This window comes from Somniosus microcephalus, chromosome 27 (genome assembly GCF_052327205.1).
Source record: "Somniosus microcephalus isolate GS21.2 chromosome 27, FLI_Smic_1.0, whole genome shotgun sequence".
Lineage (NCBI taxonomy): Eukaryota > Metazoa > Chordata > Chondrichthyes > Squaliformes > Somniosidae > Somniosus > Somniosus microcephalus.
The window spans coordinates 17,011,410-17,030,989 of NC_141013.1; the positions used below are offsets into that span (position 1 = coordinate 17,011,410).

At 44.7% G+C, this 19,580-nt stretch overlaps 1 protein-coding gene across 4 annotated transcripts in view; it reads right to left on the reverse strand.

Annotated features, from left to right (window-relative positions):
* agbl1 (AGBL carboxypeptidase 1) overlaps window positions 1-19,580 on the reverse strand; it is a 268,365-nt gene that overhangs the window by 202,178 nt on the left and 46,607 nt on the right. For all 4 annotated transcript variants that reach the window (XM_085968576.1, XM_085968575.1, XM_085968577.1 and 1 more), the window contains 3 exons: window positions 17,741-17,915; window positions 15,531-15,613; window positions 11,178-11,294 (listed from right to left, as the gene is read on the reverse strand). In XM_085968576.1, the coding sequence (XP_085824702.1) occupies window positions 11,178-11,294; window positions 15,531-15,613; window positions 17,741-17,915 (375 nt within the window). The remainder of the gene's footprint in view (window positions 1-11,177; window positions 11,295-15,530; window positions 15,614-17,740; window positions 17,916-19,580) is intronic.

Consider the following 19,580-nt stretch of genomic DNA (forward strand, 5'->3'; position numbering starts at 1 on the left):
ATGATTGAGAGTAGCCTGATGGGGCGGTAATTGGCCGGATTGGATTTGACCTGCTTTCGGTGGACAGGACATACCTGGGCAGTTTCCCACTGCCTCCACCACTTCCTGTGGTAAAGCAATATACGCTCCACCAACCCATTGCTTAAAGAATTTCTCATGATCTATTCTCTCAGTGCAGAGTTAAGCATTTACTTACAGGAAATCCTAAATAAATATTTTCTTAACAAACTAGAGACTCACCCTGTGACTTAATTGTTAGTTTAAGAAATTGTCAGTAAAATATTATTGAACTTTCTTAATTTAATTTAATCTAATTAATTCTGATTAACGGACTCCACACTTGTGCTGTTTGGGTTCATTATAAAGCAGTATTGCAAGCATTTAATTTAAGAATAAATGTTTTTTGCAGGCAGCAATGCAACTAATCAGCAGAACTACTTAAATGAATTTGACAGTAGCCTCATCACAGACCCCCCCTTGGACTAATTAATTTCAAACTCAATGACATTTTGCTCAGACAGATTCCTGTGTCATTCATTAATTTAAAAATAAGTGCCTGGAATCTCACACTTCCTCAATATTATCATTTCCATGTTAACACAAAATAACATGGCAATGGGCAGTCGAACAGTATCCTGGCAACCGTCTTCTGCAGGTCAGTCCTCGCTGCTCACGTGTGATCTCCAGCAGAGGGCGAGGGGCAATTCAGAATGCTTCACCTCCATAGAATTTCAGCCCGAGTAGGATTGCTACACCTGCAAGGTTGGTTCATTCAAGTGATAAGCAGTTTTGGGATTTTAACTGTAATTGCTGTACTTGCTGCCAATACAACCTTGATTTCTGCTTCATGAGAGTTCCAGAGCCTTTGGTGACATTTCCAGCGTGAGTCGGTCAGCAGTGCATTGGTACGTTCATCAAGCCACCGATGTTTTGTTTGCCAGAGCCAATCAATACATCTCTTTTCCCATGGACCCCAGGGAACAGCAAGCCAAAAGCCAGAGGCTTCTTCCGCACGGCTGGAATTCTCCAGGATGTGATTGATAGCACATTGATCTTTGCACTCCCTCGGAGTGCGATGTCCCAAATATGTGAGTCGCAAGGACTTTTATTCAGTTAATGTCCCGGTTGTGTGTAATCATCGGCACAAAATAGCGCAGGTGAATGTTGGATTTCCTAGCAGCGCACAAGATGCCTTCATTTTGAGTCTACTGTGACACTATTAATTGTCTAACAGCCAACAACCTCAACCATGGTGAAGCCCAGCACGTGAGTGCAAAAGGCAAGGCTGAAGTGTTTGCAGTGTCTTCAGCCAAAGGTGTCAAATGGACAATCCTACTTGGCCCCTACAGATGTCCCATGGATGCCAGTGTCAAGCCAATTCAGTTTGCACCAAATGCTGTTAAGAAATGGTTGATTGCACGGGACACAGCAAAGACGATGGGTGCTGACAACACCCTATCTGTGGTACTGAAGACCTGTGCACCTGAGCGAGCCGCTCCCCTAGCCAAGCTTTTCCAGTGCAGCTATGACACTGGCATCTGACAACATGGAAGATTACCCAGGTATACCGTATCCACAAAAACAGGATAAATATAACCCAGTTGATTACTGCCCAATAAGCCTCCTCCCAATCATCAGTAAAGTGATAGAAGGCATCAATCGTGCCATCAAGCAACACCCATTCACTAATAACCTGCTCACCAATGTTCAGTTTGGGTTCACTAAAATGACTCAGCTCCAGATGTTATTACAGCCTTGATCTAGACATAGACACGAGCTGAATACCAGTGGAGAGGAGAGGCGAGAGGAGCAACCCTCCAAATCAAGGCAGTGTTCCACTAAGTATGGCACCAATGAGCCCGAGCAAAAGTCAATCCTCTGTGCCCAAGTCATCTACTGTACAAAAACAAAAGTATCCCTGAATGTAGCGCCTGCTTACACAGTGCTTTGCTTTCCTATCACTGTGTGTGCGTGTTGCACTCGCCTACCTAATCTGACGCCTTTTCTCACTACAGTCCCAGTGGCGGGAGGCTATGAGGTGGCTGGCAGCTGACAGTCAGTGAGAAGTTCCGGAAATTGAAGTGGCTCTTGACTTCTTTAAACACAGACCCCCATGTGGGGCTTCGTCAGGCTGCTACAGTGCAGCTTAGCTCTGTATGCTTTCAGAATCTTGTGCAGTCATGGGGTCAGTATTGTGTGGAGGTGTTGTCATTGGGACAAACAGTAACACCCTCTCCGACAGCATCAATTTGAGGCTTGGGCTATTTTACCTCCCGGGCATTATTTACATCCCGCCAGCTAGCTGCCCACCTGAAATGGCGGTGGTGGGGGGGTGGGGGATGGCAGCTGGCTAGCTGGTTAAAATCGCGCGGCCTGGTGGCCTCCCACTGACTAGAAGGTAGGTGGTGGAGCGGGGCTTTAGGCAAGACCTCGCCAGTGGGAAGATGGAGGGGAGCAACGCTCCCTCTAAGCCGCGCGGTGGCGCAGCTCCCTGCCAGTCCCCGGGACTGGCTTTTCTTATGTTAAATTTCGCAAATGCACGAAACTGTGAATGGGCCGCGCACCCAAAATAAAATTAGGGGGAACATTGGAGGGGAGCCCGGGACAACAAGGCTGAGACATTCCTTGTGGGGCCCGGATAGCACTCCCAAGTAGAGCAGCCATGATTAAAACGTCACCGGGTCCTAATGACTTAATAGGTCCCCAAATTGCATAAATTTATGAAGCACCCACCAAAAAGAGCAGCAATAAAAAACCCGCAGAGTGGGTAATTGGTCTACTCCTTTTTAACTGCCCCTGCCCGGTTTCCACCGGCCAGGATGAATTAATATTCCCCCCACCCCCCATAATTCATTCTACACACATGAAATAATCAGAGTGTCAGCTGTGGCTCAGTGGGCAGCACTCTCGCCTGTGAGTCAGAAGGTTGTGGGTTCAAGTCCCACTCCAGGGACTTGAGCACAAAATTCTAGGCTGACACTCCCAGTGCAGTACTGACGGAGTGCTGCACGGTCGGAGGTGCCGTCTTTTGGATGAGATGGTAAACTGAGACCCCCGTCTGCTCTCTCAGGTGGATGTCAAAGATCCCATGGCACTATTTCGAAGAAGAGCAGGGAAAGTTATCCCCGGTGTCCTGTAATAATATCAGCAAATAGTGATGGTATTTGCCTGTTTGATTATGATGCCTTACCAGCATATTTGCCTGATTGATTATTTATGCCTGACCAGCAGAGGGCATGTGATAGAGAGGGAGTTTAGTTTTAGTTTTGTTTTAGATGGATCTCTAAGATGGTGTCTCCTGTAATGCTGTTAACTGAGTTGAACAAACTTTAGATTAAAAGACATTCTCTTTCATAAATGTCTCGTCATTGAACCCACAAAGAAATCAATACATGGTGTCAGAAGTGATTGAAAGAGATGAAGAGGAAAAATCTGAAGTGAAATCAGCTCTCCTCATATTAGCAAGCCAAAAGAGAACATCGTTACTTACCTGTGGAGAATAGCTAACGAAGTAAAAAATGGAAGGTTTACACCCACCGGCGAAGCTTCAGTTGACAGGTAATGTGGCTGAAAATTGGAGGAGGTTCAAACAACGTTTGGAGTTGTATATAGCGGCAATCGGAGCTGACAAGAAAAGTGATAAAATGAAAGCGTCAGTGTTCTTACATGTCGTGGGTAATGAAGCGCTGGAGGTGTATAATAACTTCACATTCACTGCTGATGGAGACAAAATGAAGCTGGATAAAATAATGGAACAATTTGAGGCCTACTGCATACCTAAACGTAACGTGACATTTGAGAGGCACAGATTTTTCACATGTGTACAGAAAACGGGAGAGACTATTGATCAGTATGTGACTGAACTGAGAAACAGAAGCAAAACGTGTGAATTTGGGGGACTGACAGACTCGCTGATAAAAGACAGACTGGTGTGTGGTATTCCAGATAATGGTCTAAGGGAAAGACTGCTAAGAGAGCAAAATCTAGACCTGGGAAAAGCCATAGCACTGTGTAGGGCTACAGAGACTGTGAAGTCGCAGGCAAAGGAGCTGTTCAGTGACAGTAGCTGCAACGTGGATGCAGTGAGAAAGAACGGACACAAACCGTTTAACAAAAAGAGCGCCAATGTGAAAAAAGAGTCGTGGCCAGCGAACAAAAATGAAAGGGGCAATCGAAAGTCATGTAGTCGATGCGGTGCACAGCATCCACCAAAAAAGTGTCCAGCATATGGTAAAACATGCAATAGTTGCAACAAAAACAACCATTATGCCCGTTGCTGTAAGAACCAAGCGCAACAAAGCAAGGTCCATGCAGTAGATGAAAGTGAGATAGAGGAGTTCTATGTAGATGTTGTGTCTGAAAACAAAAAAGAAAAAAGAGACTGGATGTTGACACTAAAAGTGAATGACATACACATTCCATTTAAATTGGATACTGGAGCACAAGTTAATGTGATATCAGAGACTGATTTTAAGAAAATTAGACCCAAACCAAAGATACATGGAATAAAAGTGAAAGTGACAGGATACTCAGGTACTGATATACCAGTGAAAGGAAGATGCATTGTCAAAGTGACACACAAGGACAGAGAGCACACGCTAGCATTAATCGTGGTGCCAAAGGATGTGCAGGCCATACTAGGTTTAATAGCCTGTGAGAGACTGAACCTGGTAAAGAGAGTCCTCATTGTGGAAAGCGAAAGAGAGACAGTCTATGATGAACTCATGAAAGAGTACAACGACCTATTTAAGGGTCTAGGCTGCCTTCCAGGAGAACACACGATCAGTGTAGATAAAAGTATGCCAACGGTCATACATCCATGCAGAAAAGTTCCGTTTGCTCTTCAAAAGCAACTGAAGGCAGAGTTGGACAGGATGGAAAGCCTGAACGTGATTCAGAAGATAGATGAGCCAACTGAGTGGGTGAGTTCCCTCGTCGTTGTGGACAAAAAGAATGGAAAGCTCAGAATTTGCCTGAATCCAAGAGATCTAAACAGAGCAATAAAGAGAGAACACTTCAAGCTTCCTACACGTGAGGAAATCATGTCACAGTTTGCAAATGCAAAGTATTTCAGCAAGTTAGATGCATCATCAGGATTTTGGCAGATGAAACTGGACGAAGCAAGTTCAAGACTGTGCACGTTCAACAGTCCATTTGGCAGATACAGATTCCTAAGGTTACCATTTGGCATTGCCTCAGCTCCTGAAGTGTATCACAAAACTATCCACATGATCTATGAGCACCTGGAGGGAGTTGATACATCAATGGATGACATCATAGTATGGGGAACCACGAGAACTGAGCATGACGAGAGACTGAAAAAAGTGCTGGAAGCAACAAGGAAAACAAACCTGAAGCTGAATAGAGAGAAATGCCAGCTCGGGGTGACAGAACTGACATTCGTGGGAGATATCCTTAGCAGTGAGGGCATCAGACCAGATCCCAGAAAGGTGTCCGCCATTGAGAATATGCCAAAGTCACAATGCAAAAAGGACGTGCAGAGGTTTAATGGAATGATCAACTACATGGGTAAATTCATATCCAACCTCTCAGAAAAGATGGCGCCACTGAGACGACTAACTGAAAAGAACATAGAATGGGAATGGAATCATGAGCATGAGAAGTCATGGAGCGATCCAAAGAAACTGCTCACAGAGGAACCAGTTCTGAGGTTTTATGACCCAGCGAGACCCATCAAGATATCATCAGATGCATCACAGAGTGGGCTCGGTGCCGTTCTTCTGCAAAAATATGACTACTGGCAACCTATTGCATATGCATTGCACTCAATGACAGACGCGGAGACGCGATATGCTCAAATAGAAAAGGAGCTGCTCAGCATCACATACGCCTGTGAAAGATTTCACCAGTTTGTGTCAGGACAAGCAATCAGTGTAGAGACTGACCATAAGCCCTTGATTGCATTGTTCCAAAAGCCACTAAATAGCTGTCCGCTTAGAATACAAAGAATGATGATCAGGCTGCAACGCTATACACTGAATGTTGCGTACACACCGGGTAAGCTGATATATACAGCAGACACGTTGTCCAGAGCTGTTGACCCAGGAGAGCCCGCAAACACCAAAATGGATGAAAAAGTGAACGCCTACGTGGACATGATCACAAGTGCACTGCCCATAGCAGATGCAAAAATGGAGCTCATAAAGACTGAGACAAACAAAGATGAAACAATGAGACGACTGAGGAAAAGCATCTTGGATGGATGGCCCAACATGAAGCAAGACTGCTCACCTGACATGGCAGAGTACTGGAACTGCAGGGCGGAACTATCAGTGGTCGAAGACATCATCTACAAAGGAAGTAAAATAGCTATCCCAAAGAGTCTGAGAAATGAGATGCTAAAAAGGATCCATGGAGGACATCTGGGAATCGAAAAGTGTAAGAAAAGAGCACGAGAGGTGATGTACTGGCCACGAATCAACCAAGATGTGACAAATGAGGTATCAAACTGCACAATATGCCTGAAATATCGAGCAAGCAATCCGGTAGAACCACTAAAGCCACACCCAGCACCAGACAGACCTTACCAGAAGGTAGGCGCGGACCTATTCGTATGTCAAGGGAAGGACTATCTTGTAGTCACAGACTATTACTCCCTGTATCCAGAGGTTTGTAGACAGTACAACACCACTGCAGATGCTGTGATAACATGTATGAAAGCCATATTCTCCAGACATGGCGTGGCAAGCGAGGTCTTCACAGACAACGGACCCCAGTTTTACAATGCAAGTTTCCGACACTTTGCCAAAGAGTGGGACTTTGTCCACACAACGTCAAGTCCTCACTTTCCACAGTCCAATGGACTAGTGGAAAGATCGGTCCAGACAGTGAAAAGACTGATGTACAAGGCAAAAGACAGTGGAACTGACTTCTACCAGAGCATGCTTGTATACCGCACAACGCCGCTCGAGTGTGGTAAGTCACCAGCCCAACTCCTTATGGGACGTCGGCTAAGGTCAAACCTACCCATCCCGGAGAACCTCCTGAAAACAAAAGAGGGGGAGAAAGTGAGGAAGTTCAAAGAGCAACAGAAAGAAAAGCAAAAGTGCTACTATGACAGAGGAACACAAAACCTACCTGAACTCCACACTGGTGACCAAGTAAGGTTCAAAGACAAAACAAACATATGGACTCAGAAGGGAACCATCCTGAGTGAAGTCCAACCAAGATCATACACCATTCAGACAGATGAGGGTGCTGTTCTGCGAAGAAATCGTAGGGATCTTCTCATGGGACCAGCCACAGCAGGTCAAAAGACTGATACTGTTGAACAACCTGATCACACAGCAGGTCAAAAGACTGATTCTGTTGAACAACCTGATCACACAGCTGAGAAACCATCATCTGAGGCAACAACTCAGATTCAAGGACAATCAATCAGAAAATCCTCAAGACGCGTGAAGCCTCCTGAGAGACTCATTGAGCAAGTTTAAGGACTCTTGTTATAGAAGGAAGTAATGTTATCTTATTCTTTCTTCAAGTTCTAGGTATTTACATATTTCATGTGAACACACAAAACAAGGTTAAAAACCTTGATAATGATAATGTAAGTTCATTAAGTGTTACAGTTAAAATGCAGAGTAATACAAAGAAAACATGTTGTTAGATAAAAGTAAAATACTTTTGTTTTAAGAAAGGGAGATGTAATGATATCAGCAAATAGTGATGGTATTTGCCTGTTTGATTATGATGCCTTACCAGCATATTTGCCTGATTGATTATTTATGCCTGACCAGCAGAGGGCATGTGATAGAGAGGGAGTTTAGTTTTAGTTTCGTTTTAGATGGATCTCTAAGATGGTGTCTCCTGTAATGCTGTTAACTGAGTTGAACAAACTTTAGATTAAAAGACATTCTCTTTCATAAATGTCTCATCATTGAACCCACAAAGAAATCAATACATGTCCTGGCCAATATTTATCCCTCAACCAACATAACAAAAACAGATTACCTGGTCATTATCACATTGCTGTTTGTGGGAGCTTGCTGTGCGCAAATTGGCTGCCGCGTTTCCCACATTACCACAGTGACTAGACTTCAAAAAGTGCTTCATTGGCTGTAAAGCGCTTTGAGGCATCCGATGGTCGTGAAAGGCGCTATGTAAATGCAAGTCTTTCTTTCTTTGTAATGGAAAGCTGCAAGTGAAGGACCGGCTGGAATCTAATCTGGGAATTCAAAACTGCGACAGCCAAACAAGTATTCTATAACATTTTGAAGCCCAACATTGGATTCAAACCCTGAGATTATTTTGTTTTATGTACACCAGTGGATTCCCCCTGCGGCTGCACTCAGATTTCCTTGAATTGGGTTTATTTCAATGTTGTACACACAGCAGTTCATTTGCTGGCTTACCTCGTGCTTCTGGGTAGGTTCAATAGGCATTATAGCAATTAAAGACTACATTGCTATAAAAATAAGGAAATGTTAATCATGGTGTTAAGCAGTCACAATCTCGAGAAGCAATTAAGTTTGATGTTTTATAAAATAAAAGAGAGTTTAAAAGAAAAGAAATGACAAAGGCTGGCAGGTATCCTAAGCAGAAGTGCAACTTACAAGGAGGGACCACCAAATATTCAAAATGATGAATAAGGAGGTACAGGAAACTTTCGATTTACCGGCACCTAAATAACCGGAAATCTCGGTTAACCGGCAAAATTCAGGAGCAGGTTTTACTTCATATTTATTTGCCTTCTTCCATCTGTGCTGTGCAAGGGTGTGGCTGCAGCTGTTGCTAAGCTACAGAGACGCTTGAAACTTGTGTTCATTGTTCTACAGTTGTTGCTAAGCAACAGGGTTTGTTGCTTTATACGGAGCTCTCCCTATCTTTTACTATAGCGTTCAGTTATCCGGAATTTTTGATGAACCGGCACCACGTCGGTCCCGTCCGTGCCAGATAAAAGAAAGTTTCCTGTACTGGGTGGGCTGAGGCAGTAAAAGAGGACAGGGCACTTGGCTCAGCTGGACAGCACAGTAAATACAGGAGGAAGTGGTGAATTAAAGTGTGTCAGCCAGTGGCTCAGTGGGTAGCACTCTCGAGGCGGGAGGGGCTAGGAGTGAGCAAGTGCTGCTGGGTGCTTGATTACTGCAGGGAGTTGGAGTGAGTTTGTAAAAAGTTGGTGGTGGTTTTTTTTTTTCAGGTTTTAGGGTCTTTTTGGTCCTTAAACAGCAGTCAGATGGCTGCTGAGGGGCCCCTCAGAGGACAATGTCCCCAGGATAAATTTAATCAGGGGAGAAAACGTTGGGGGAAGAGAGAAAAAAAGGCCCAAAGATTTGGGCCGGGACCCCAGGAGGTTTGGAAAAGAAAACACGGTGGTGGTTCAGTGCGAGGCTAAGGAGATACGAGCTTGGGATAATACCCAGGCGGTACATGAGCACTGCAATGAGGGAAGCTGCTTTGCCTGACGACCAAAGCCGAACGTTGGGCTTGAGGTGACGGTCAGTGGCCGAGAGGAGGTGGAAAGACTTTTACTGAGTTTGAAGGTTGGAGATAAGTTCTTGGAGGTATCTCTGCTATATTCTGAAGAGGTGGTGGTCTCATTCTTAAACCTGCCGGTTTATATCGAGGACGATGTGCTAATAAAAAAGTTGGCGTCGTGGGTCATTAAAATTTGCTCGGCAATAAAGAGGAGATACTATCCAGGAATGTGGGTAGCAGATGGAACCCGTTATGCAGAGCGGCAGAATGGATTTGTATGATACAATGGAATGATCACGATGTTGTAAATGTTTTTAATGTTCAATAAATAATATTTTTAAAAAGTTGGTAGCACTCTTGCCTCTGAGTCAGAAGGTTATGAGTTCAAGTCCCACTCCAGAGACTTGAGCACAAAAATCTAGCCTTTCGGATGAGACGTTAAACTGAGACCCCCCGTCTGCTCTCTCGGGTGGATGTGAAAGATCCCCATGACACTATTTTGAAGAAGAGCAGGGGAGTTATCCCCGGTGTCCCGGCCAATGTTTATCCCTCAATCCACCTCACTAAAACAGATTATCTGGTCATTAGCACATTGCTGTTTGTGGGAGCTTGCTGTGCACAAATTGGCTGCTGTGCTTCCCACATTACAACAGTGACTACACTTTAAAAAAAAAAGTACTTCATTGGCTGTAAAGCACTTTGGTGGTTGTGAAAGGAGCTATATAAATGCAAGTCTTTCTTTAAGTTGGTCATATCTTGGAAGCCATTTTTAGGGATTGATTGAAAACAGAAATAGGGAATTGGAGATGAGCAATTCATAGAAAGGTGCATAAAGATACTCTGGGAACTACTGGCCAGTAAGCCTGACATCTGTATTAGGTAAAATATTAGAGGGCACCCTGAAGGAAGGGAAAATGAAGCACGGACAGATATTTGGACTCATTATAGGCAGCCAGCATGGCTTTATGCAAGGGAGGTCGTGACTAATAAATCGATTGGATTACTTGACGGGTAACAGATTTAGTAGACAAGGGGAATCTGGCAGTCATTATATTTTTAGATTTTAACAAAGTGTCTGATGCAGTACCACACAGGAAATCGATCCACGAAATTGAAAGGCATGAGACAGTGGGTCTGCTTCCCGAACCGGTCACAAATTGCTTCTCTCAGAGGGACACTTACTCCAAACAGAACAAAGAAATATAAACCTATGCTGAACTAATCAGTAAGAAAGGATTTAGTGACAAGAAATGTTATAGTCATATGTGTTAGATCCGTGTACCTTAATGTTGTGTCCTTCAATAATCAGACAAAAGACTGCAGGGAACGATCAACAGGTGTTTACTGAATGAGGGTTACTCTAGAACTAACTATACAGATCACTACTCAGGGTTTATATACAGGTGTGGTCACTGCCGGTACTACAGTATACAGGAGCTGTAAAAAGTAGTTCTCCCCTTAAAGGTACATACATTACAATATGGGCAGATCATTGCACTGGCGCTGTTTGCTCTGTTTCCCGAGCCTGAATTTGCTACTGCTAATTGACTTCATCACGTCCTCAATTCCTCACCCTGGTCACAAGAACTGCTGCTGCCACTGGGTGATGACTGAAGGTTCTACAGTTTAGACATTCTCTTCATTATCAGCACTGACCAACAGTAAATATTTTAGTGAAATGGTTTAATATTCAAAGCGATAATCCGATGGTTATTGAGCACTAGAAAGCTCTATGAACCCACCTGAAAATACCCAACAAGTTCTGGACAAAGTCTTTCATACTGTTTCAGCTCCTCCGCAGGTCTATCAAGTTCTGGATTTGGCCTCAGCCTTGTTAAATCCGTTTCTAGGTCATCCTCCTTGAACAAGTAAGTGGAAACATATTCAGGATTAAGATTAATTATTTGCATTTATCTAGCATCTCATTACATTGAAACACCTTTAAGCACTCCACGCAATTAATTACTTTTTCAACTGTTGTTATGTATAGAAATATGGCAGCTATTGTACATCAGCCAGATGCCACAAACAGCTCAGAGATGAATAATTTTGGTGATATTGCTCAAGGTTAGAACACTAGGAAATCTCTGCTATTCTTCAAACAGTGCTATGGGATCCTTGACAGCCACCTGAACCAGCGGATGAGGCAGTTGTGGCCTTGGTTTAACATCTCAGCTACAGAATAGCACTTTCGACAATGGGGCAGTCCCCCAACACTGGGGTGTCGGCCTATATTATGTCCTCAAACCCCAATATGGGGCCCGAGCTCACAACCGTCTGACTGCCGAGTAAAGCTGACATACAAATTAACGCGGATGCAGACTGATAATCTACGGCTGGGAGTTTGACATATGCATCATTTGTTTTCAATTTCGCATCCAGCAGTTTGCTCGTGTGCTATCTGGTCATGTCTTGCACTAGATGGGGCAGAACACAAAGGTAAATCAGCATTTTCAAGCTGTTCGTGGTGTGAATTGTGCCAATTGTGATTCTCCTTTAATGAATATGCATCAAAGGTTTATTGTCCACACGATGATGAATGTCGGTTACAGAGGCAATGATCGCCCTGTCAGTAATTCACTGCAGCTGCTGCCCATCACTGGAGGAGTTATTTCAAGGACGTGGCGAGAGATGTGTTCCAAGGCTTTTGGTATTGGCTCTTTTAAGGGCATTTGCTACTCCCATGTCAACTTCAGTTGCAGCATCCTTCCCAACATACATTTTATTTCTTTAACTGATGCAGTGTTCCTTTGGATAGGACTTGACTGACAATCGTAAAGAATATTTGCAAGCTGCAAGTTTATTCAAAAATCATTTGCCAACAGTGGTTAACGTTTGCCTCCACCTCTTGGTTCAAATCCAAAGCAGGCAGGCAGAACGACGTCCCCCTTCTGTGCTGGCATTAGGGTAATTAAGCAAAATAAGTTTGTTTTGTTGTTATCCTGAGAAATTTAAGAGATTGAAAAAGCTCCCATAATTTGTCACTAAATGGCATAACAAGGTGCTTGGAAGAAGAGAAGGGTCACGGCAGGGATGCTAGGCACACTGGTGTTCGTAACAAGAACTTGCATTTATATCACAGAAATCACAGAAACCCCACAATGCAGATAGAGGCCATTTTGGCCCATCGAGCCTGCACCGACACATATCCCACCCAATCCCCGTAACCCCTACACCAACACATATCCCACCCTATCCCCGTAACCCCACGTATTTAATCCCCCTAACACTAAGGGTCAATTTATCATAGCCAATCAACCTAACCCGCACATCTTTGGACTGTGGGAGGAAACCGGAGCACCCGGAGGAAACCCACGCAAACACGGGGAGAATGTGCAAACTCCACACAGACAGTCACCCGAGGCCGGATTCGAACCCGGGTCCCACGTCTCAAAGCGCTTTACAGCCAATGAAGTACTTTTTTTTGAAGTGTGGTCACTGTTGTAATGTGGGAAACGCAGCAGCCAATTTGCACACAGCAAGCTCCCACAAACAGCAATGTGATAATGACCTGATAATCTGTTTTTTGTGATGTTGATTGAGGGATAAATATTGGCCAGGACACCGGGGATAACTCCCCTGCTCTTCTTCGAAATAGTGCTGTGGGATCTTTTACATCCACCTGAGAGAGCAGACGGGGCCTCAGTTTAACGTTTGATCCAAAAGACGGCACCTCTGACAGTGCAGCACTCAGTCAGTACTGCACTGGGAGTGTCAGCCTAGATTTATGTGCTCAAGTCCCTGTGAATGGGACTTGAACCCACAACCTTATGCCTCAGAGGCAAGTGTGCTACCCACTGAGCCACAGCTGACACCTTTAACATATAATGCCTTTAACATAGTAAGGCATCCCAAGGCGGTTCACAGGAGAGTAATCAGACCAAAAAAATTAAACCAAGCCAATGAAGGAGACATTAGGACAGGTGAGGTAGGTTTCAAGAGGTGTCTTAAAGGAAAACAGAGAGGTGGAGAGGTTTAGGGAGGGAATTCCAGAGCTTAGGACCTAGACAGCTGAAGGCACGACAGCCAAGGGTGACGCAAAGGAAGTCAGGGATGTGCAAGAGGCCAGAATTGGAGGAACACAGAGGTCTCAGAAGGTTGTAGGGCTGCAGGAGCTTACAGAGATAGGGAGGTATTCATACACGCCTGGCAATACCCACACGTCTGCATATGCGGAGGTGACCATACCTCGCTTTGGTAGACGATTAGTGCATGTAGAGGCTCCAACTTTGAAGGTAGGTTGTGACATCAAACCCAATGGCACAGTGCAAAGCCCTAACTAACCATTATGTTGGACAGTTCTTCAAAAGCACCTCAATCACAAGATGTCATTATGTGGTACTACATGAAAGAAGGCATGCCACAGTGGTCATCAGCGAGCAAAGCTTGATTGACCTCTCCCACCAAGGCGCCACCAACCATACTTACACACATTGTTGTACTTATCTGGCTATAGATGTGGGAAAATGTGTTCACAGGGTCTGAGTCAGCAGGGAGCCGGTGGAGAGCTGTTCCCTCTGCTGTAAGAACACCTGCTCCGAACATGCACCAAAGGGCTGGCACAGAACCAGTGAGCTGTGGCTTCAAGGTTGCACATGGGGTTTATTTTCCCTTAATTTTTGTCTGTCACTTCCTTCCAACCAGGCACCTTCAGCCTAGGGAAAAGCTGATAATGGGTTGAGTCTTTCTAAAGGCTTTCAGAATTTTTTGTTAGCCCTCTCCTTGTGACACCGCCCTTTAATTGCGTCCATCCCTTTAAATTTCACTTACATGCAATTTTCCACTCCCACGATTAGTTTCACCTGTGAATAATTATGCAAATGAGTTGGTCTAGGCTATTTGAATAATAAAAACAGAAAATGCTGGAAATACTCAGGTCAGGCAGCATCTGTGAAGAGAGAAACAGAGTTAACGTTTCAGGTCGATGACCTTTAGTCAGATCTGACGAAAGGTCATCGACCTGAAACGTTAACTCTGTTTCTCTCTTCACAGATGCTGCCTGACCTGCTGAGTGTCTCCAGTATTTTCTGTTTGTATTTCAGATTTCCAGCATCTGCAGCATTTTCTTTCTGTATATTTGAACAATATATTGGAGCAGTGTGCAAAAGCTTGCTCAAAGAGGTGTGCTTGAAGGAGGGTCTCGAGGGAGGAGAAGCCTCGGGTGTTTGAGGAAGGAGTTCCAGAGCAAGTGTCTTAGACAGCTGAAAGCACAGTCGCCCCTGGCGGGGAAAAGATGGGAGTGCACAACAGGTTGGAGTAGGAGGAACGGAAAGTTCGGGAGGCGGGGTGGTATTGTAGGATTGGAGGAAGTTGGAGACAGGGAGGGGAGAGGACGTGGAGGAATTTAAAAAGAATGAGAATCCATTGTCTCCTGATGCCTTAACAAATGGACTTCAAAATTCTTCTCTGATTTCCCATCGCAAGGCATTGCCTCATCTTATCTTATAGTGCATTCACACTGGACAAATTTGGGTCAGTGCAAAGCCCAATCCGCTTCACACCATTGATACACTTTGCATATAAATCCAGTGTTAAAGTGTGAATCAACTCGAAGTGAAGCGGGGTGGGACTCTCTCCTCCAGGAGTCTTGCTCTGCTTTGTTCCGGTGCCAGGGTCAAGCTCGGACTCCAGCTCCAGGCTGCATGAACACTATAACTCCACCATCGGTGTGAAGCAAAACAACTGCATGACAATCATTCGATTGTCCTCCTGTCTTTTGTCCCCACAGATACCCTCCATTCCACTAACACTGGGATACTTCTCGTCCCACTTTCTCCACTCGATCACCGGTAGTCACTCATTCAGCCACGACACTCCTACCCTCTGGGACTCCTTCCCACCACCTTGCCACCTCCAGCCTGCATTTAAAAACCTCTTCAAAACTCTTCTCCTTCACTGTGCCTTTGGTTCCCGGCCCAACTTCTCCATTTTTCCTTTTAACCCTTCTGCTAGCTGTGCATCGTTTCAGCCTCCTTATTGTGAGGAGCATTGTAGAAATGGAAGTTGCTGTTATTTTGTGTTTGCCAGCTACACTCATGCTTGAAACTAGTGATTGTTTTGTTTTTTACAGCCTTCATATTATTCCATTTCCTTACATCTTCATTGCACCCTGGTTCTTCATTCTCAATGCCATCTTCATCATCCTGTTCTTCATCATCTTCTTTGACTGCAACATCCTCTGTACAAACACATAGATCTGTCAGCCCAGTCTCAGTCACTTATCTCCACAGATTACACAGTGTTGATTAGTACATTGCCTGGCATTAGCCTTGCTTTCTGTGGTTCTTACTTTTTCTGATGATGATGGGGTCTTCCTTTTCATAGATATCGGGGCCTTGGTTTTTGTGAGTTTGGGAATCTCACCTTTCTGTGTAATCATAAGCGACCCACTCATTGGTTTTGCAACGTGCATCTGGACCCCAACTACAAAAGGTTGGACATCCCTGACATACAATACCACCTATATTACAGGCTAAGATATGGTACCAGTTATACGACAGGCTAGCATACAGTATCACCAATCCTACAGGCTGACATACAGTACCACCTATACTATGGGCTGTGTTTAGAGATGAGAGCATTCTTAAATAAAAACAGAAAATGCTGCACAAACATTGTGGAAGGAATGTTTCCATGGCACCTTCCCGTGCAAGCGCAGGAGATGCAACACCTGCCCTTTGACCTCCTCCCTTCCCACTGTCCAGGGCCCCAAACACTCCTTCCAGGTTAAACAGCGATTTACTTGTACTTCTTGCAATTTAGTTTACTGTATTCACTGCTCACGATGCGGTCTCCTCTACACTGGGGAGACCAAACGCAGATTGGGTGATCGCTTTGTGGAACACCTCGGTTCAGTCCACAAGTGTGACCCCGAGCTTCCGGTCACCTGTCACTTTAATTCTCCGCCCCACTCTGCCCTCGGCCTCCTACACTGTTCAAATGAAGCTCAACGGAAGCTGGAGGAACAGCACCTCATCTTTCGATTAGGCACTTTACAGCCTGCTAGACTCAACATTGAGTGCAACAATTTCAGACCATAACCACTGCTCCCATATTTTTGGACAGTAAGTGCTGGTACTGATTCTGCTGTTACCATTTACACCTCCTCTAGACCCATCTTTTGTTTCTTAACTTGTCCCATTATTTTCCCCTTTTACCTTGCCCCATCATCCTTTTTGTCATTTAATCTCTCCTGCCTTCCAGCCTATCACAGACCTTCCCTTTTGTTCTTTCCTCCCCTCCCCCCTTTCCCTGCCCCTACACTTGCATAAAAACCTGTTCCATCACCAGCTTTTGCCAGTTCTGACGAAGGGTCATCGACCTGAAACGTTAACTCTGTTTCTCTCTCCACGGATGCTGCCTGACCTGCTGAGTATTTCCAGCATTTTCTGTTTTTATTTCAGATTTCCAGCATCCACAGGATTTTGTTTTTGTATTGTGTGAGAGCATTCTTAGTTGCTTTCTATACTTCAGAGATTTGTATCTTAGGCTCAGGCTCATGATCGCCTCAATTCTAGGCCTTTATATCCAATGTTTCACCTAGAGTTTGAAGAAAGACAGTTTTTGAATTTTAATATGATCGAACCTCAGTCCGATGAAGCATGGCAGCAGCTCCAAACCAACAGAAGCTCAACACCATCCAAGACAAAGCTTGATTGGCACCCCATCCACCACCTTAAACATTCTCTCCCTCCACCACCAGCGTACCGTGGCTGCAGTGTGCACCATCTACAAGGTGCACTGCAGCAACTCGCCAAGGCTTCTTCGGCAGCACCTCCCAAACCCGCAACCTCTTCCACCTAGAAGGACAAGGGCAGCAGGCGCATGGGAACACTACCATCTCCAAGTTCCCCTCCAAGTCACACACCATCCTGACTTGGAAATATATCAGCCGATCCTTCATCGTCGCTGGGTCAAAATCCTGGAACTCCCTCCCTAACAGCACTGTGGGAGTACCTTCACCACACGGACTGCAGCGGTTCAAGAAGGCGGCTCACCACCACCTTCTCAAGGGCAATTAGGGATGGGCAATAGATGCTGGCCTTGCCAACGACGCCCACATCCCATGAACAAATATTTTTTTAAAAACTGGCGTTTATATCATCAGCTTAATACAAGCACAATGTCTACTCTCAGCCAATCACTCAGTGCTATTGGCGTCGGTCATTGATAGCGCCGGCCACGCTAACCAGGTAAAGGTTGACAATGGTGTTGAATAATGTCAAAGTACAGCATAAATGAGACCCGCTCCTCCCTGCTCCATAAATAAAATAACAGAAATTCAGGTAAATCTATGGCCTCTCACCTTGAGGAGGCCCACCGGGACTCTCCAGTGTCTGGATCTCAGTTGCGTTTGGCAATGCAAATGAATAGCAACTTCTGACGGTGAGCAAAGGAAGATGGCGTTTCGGATAGCACCTCCGCATGATTTTTGTGGCCAACTTTACAACAGGGTGTAGGTGCGTACTCGAGTCGCAAGCCTAAAGAAAGAGGAGAGCAGCTTAGTGTCTGCAGTTACTCCAGAGTGACTCAAATCAATTCATTATCAGCATGGCAATATCGTTCACTCTGCTCACAGGTTCTCTTTCAATACTGTTTATTTGGAAACAAGTTATATTTGTTCTCCAGCTAAGCTGCTACAAAGCTTATGTTTTAACCACAGTCCTTTTCACTCAGGCTACAGATTTTCAATATGTCCTGTGACCGGCTGATGGCCTGATCCTCATTGCTGTAACTGTTAACCTATTAGCAATTATTAAAATCATATATACAACAAACTAGAAAACTAGCAAAAACTGATCAAAAAAGCTGACACACCACCCCCCCTCCTCCCCGAAAGAGAACAACTCAATACATAGCCTTGAATAAAGGCCTATTACATATAGGGCTAACTATTATGGCTCTGCTCTGCGAGCACGCGTCAAGAATTCAACCAAGGAGATTAGCATGACCCATTTGCATCCTGCATTATTTCCCATCCATTAAAATGAAAAGGTGAAAAATCAGACAGACGAGCCTCTCTGCATCCAAACTCCCAACATGAGGACATAAGAAATGGGAGCAGGAGTAGGCCCTAAAGGCCCCTCGAGCCTGCCCCGCCATTTAATAAGATCATGGCTGGTCTGTGGCCTCAACTCCACTTTCCCGCCCGATCCCCATGTCAATCCTTTGTGCAAAGCTCTGTGTGTTGTGGGGGCAGTGGGGAGGTGGTACTAAATCATAACAATTACCCCGTAACCACACTAAAAGAGCAATGGCACACGGGCCTGTCATGATTTAAGCTGCAGGTATAGCAACATCCTATTATTTGTATAGCAGAAAACTGCAAAATTTGTGGAATCGTCCCTCATTTCTTATGAAGAAATTGCAGGCTACTGGCTATCAGTTGCTAAATCGCCTTCTTAAATTGTTTTAAATTCATTTATAGTTAATCACAGAGACAGGGAGCCACTCGTCTCCCACAACAGCGCCCCCATCAGTTCATGCTTGCACTCTTCTTGCCCCATCAGTTCTTCGCCTCACCTCCTCGCCACCCCCAATTCACATTACACAGTATTACACAATTACATAGGGCCGGATTTTCCGAACCCCCACGAGTGTGTACGAGGTTGTGTCCGCGCCCGCAGGGGCCTCGCAAGTGCCGGTTTCAGGCGTGCCAAGCGCATGCGCTAAAACCCGGCACTTACGATCTGTCAGGAATCCTCTTGACAGATCCTCCGCCTGCCCGGGAGAAGGGCCTCCGCGGGTGGGGAGTTCCGCTTTCTACACAACCTCCGCCCGCTGGAAACCTTTAAAAATCCTACGCCTGGTAAAAGCAAGTGTAAGGCCTGCTTTTACCAGCATAAGAGTTTTTCTTTTAATTTCACTCATTTATAATTTTAAAATACTTTTAAAAAAGGTAAGTTTATTTTTAGCCCCATAAAAAACTTTAATTATTTTTTTCAAAAAATTAAATTTTTGTTTAAAATATTTAATTTAACATAATTTTAACTGATTTTTAAATACGTGATTTAAAAAAAATGTATTTAATGTTTAACTGGGTTTCTTAAGTGATCCCCATTCATACTTTTGACAGTTCCGTGCGTACAGACCTGTCAAAATTGTGAAGGGGGGTTCCCTTCTCTGATTGGTTCGCCGTGGCCCAC